General features: G+C 76.9%; 1 protein-coding gene across 1 annotated transcript in view; it reads right to left on the reverse strand.

The window, feature by feature from the left end:
- The window catches only part of AURANDRAFT_68597 (hypothetical protein), a gene marked incomplete at both ends in the record, with an annotated part of 3,649 nt that extends 2,354 nt beyond the window's left edge, over positions 1-1,295 (reverse strand). Inside the window, one exon of the mRNA XM_009044302.1 lies at positions 70-1,295. Coding sequence (XP_009042550.1) covers positions 70-1,295 — 1,226 coding nt within the window. The remainder of the gene's footprint in view (positions 1-69) is intronic.

Raw genomic sequence — 1,295 nt, forward strand, 5'->3', positions numbered from 1 at the left:
GTGGGGGCTCCGCGACGTCGCCGTGAGCTCCTCGAGGAGGCCGAGGCGCTTCGCGCAGTCGTGGCTCACGAGGCGCCCGAGCGTCCGGAGCCGCGACAGCGACACGACGTAGCAGGGGTAGTGGGCGACGAGGGGGCTGATGCGCAGCTCCGCGGACCCGAAGAGCCGCGGCTCGACGCGCTCGTAGAGGCGGCCCGCGCCCGCCGCGACGGGGCTCGCGCAGACGCGGAGCGTCTTCGTCCGCAGCGCGCGCGCGGCCGCGCGCAGCCCCCCGCGCGGCGGCGCCGGCTCCGGCGCCGCGATCTCGAGGGCCTCGTAGGGCCGCCGCGCGAGCCAGGCCATGTCGCCGTCGACGTCCTTGGGCGGGGGCGTCGCGACGCGCGACGAGCCCGGCGGCGTCGGCTCGCCGCAGCTGCTCGGCGCCGTGGGCAGCCGCGCCGTCGAGCTCGGCGACGCCTCGAAGGAGCCCGCGGACCGCGGCGACGGGTCGTCGGCGAGCTCGACGATGCCCAGGCGCCCCTCGAGCGCCGCGAACGGCCGCGCGCGCGGCCGCCGCGGCGACGGCGCGCCGCGCGGCGACGACCCGCGCGACTCCGGCGCCGGCGCGCCGCCCCGGCGCTCCGCCAGGAGCCGGTCGATGATGTCGTTCTGCATCATGCGGTCGTAGTCGAGCTCGCACTCGCGGAAGGACGCCTCGAACGCGTCCGCCTCCACGCGCCGCTTCCGCTGCTCCTCGAGGTAGCGCGACAGCGACAGGCCCGCGAGCACGGCCAGGTTCGCCACGAGCGCCACGAAGCCGAGCAGGACCCGCGGCACGTCCAAGAACCGCGTCGAGCACAGGAACAGGATCAGGAAGGAGCACGCGACCTGCCACGCGCCCGCGACGCCGAGCGCGTTCGAGCCCGGGTCCGCGTACGGCGCGGCCGTCTCGATGAGCAACAGGAACGCGAGCGCGATGGCCAGGCCCGCGAAGCAGCGCGTCGCGTCGGACCCCGCGAAGACGACGCCGCCCGTGAGCAGCACGCGGCGGCCCATGTCGACGCACTCCCAGTAGTACGTCGGCGGCCGGTAGGACGCCCAGAGGAACGCGGACGCGGCGAGGTCCGCGTCGTCGGACCGCGCGCGGCTCAGCGCGTCGGCCTCGAGGGCGTCCGCCGCGTAGGCCGTCGGGTCCAGCGCCCGGCGCCGCCGCCGGAGGTAGACGAAGATGGACAGGGGCACGCCCACGGGCCAGAGCGCGACGACGATGGCCGCGAAGAGGCGGAAGAGGCCGTAGCGCCGGCCGCGGCAGGACA

The sequence above is a fragment of the Aureococcus anophagefferens genome (assembly GCF_000186865.1).
Source record: "Aureococcus anophagefferens unplaced genomic scaffold AURANscaffold_232, whole genome shotgun sequence".
In the NCBI taxonomy this organism is placed as follows: domain Eukaryota; class Pelagophyceae; order Pelagomonadales; family Pelagomonadaceae; genus Aureococcus; species Aureococcus anophagefferens.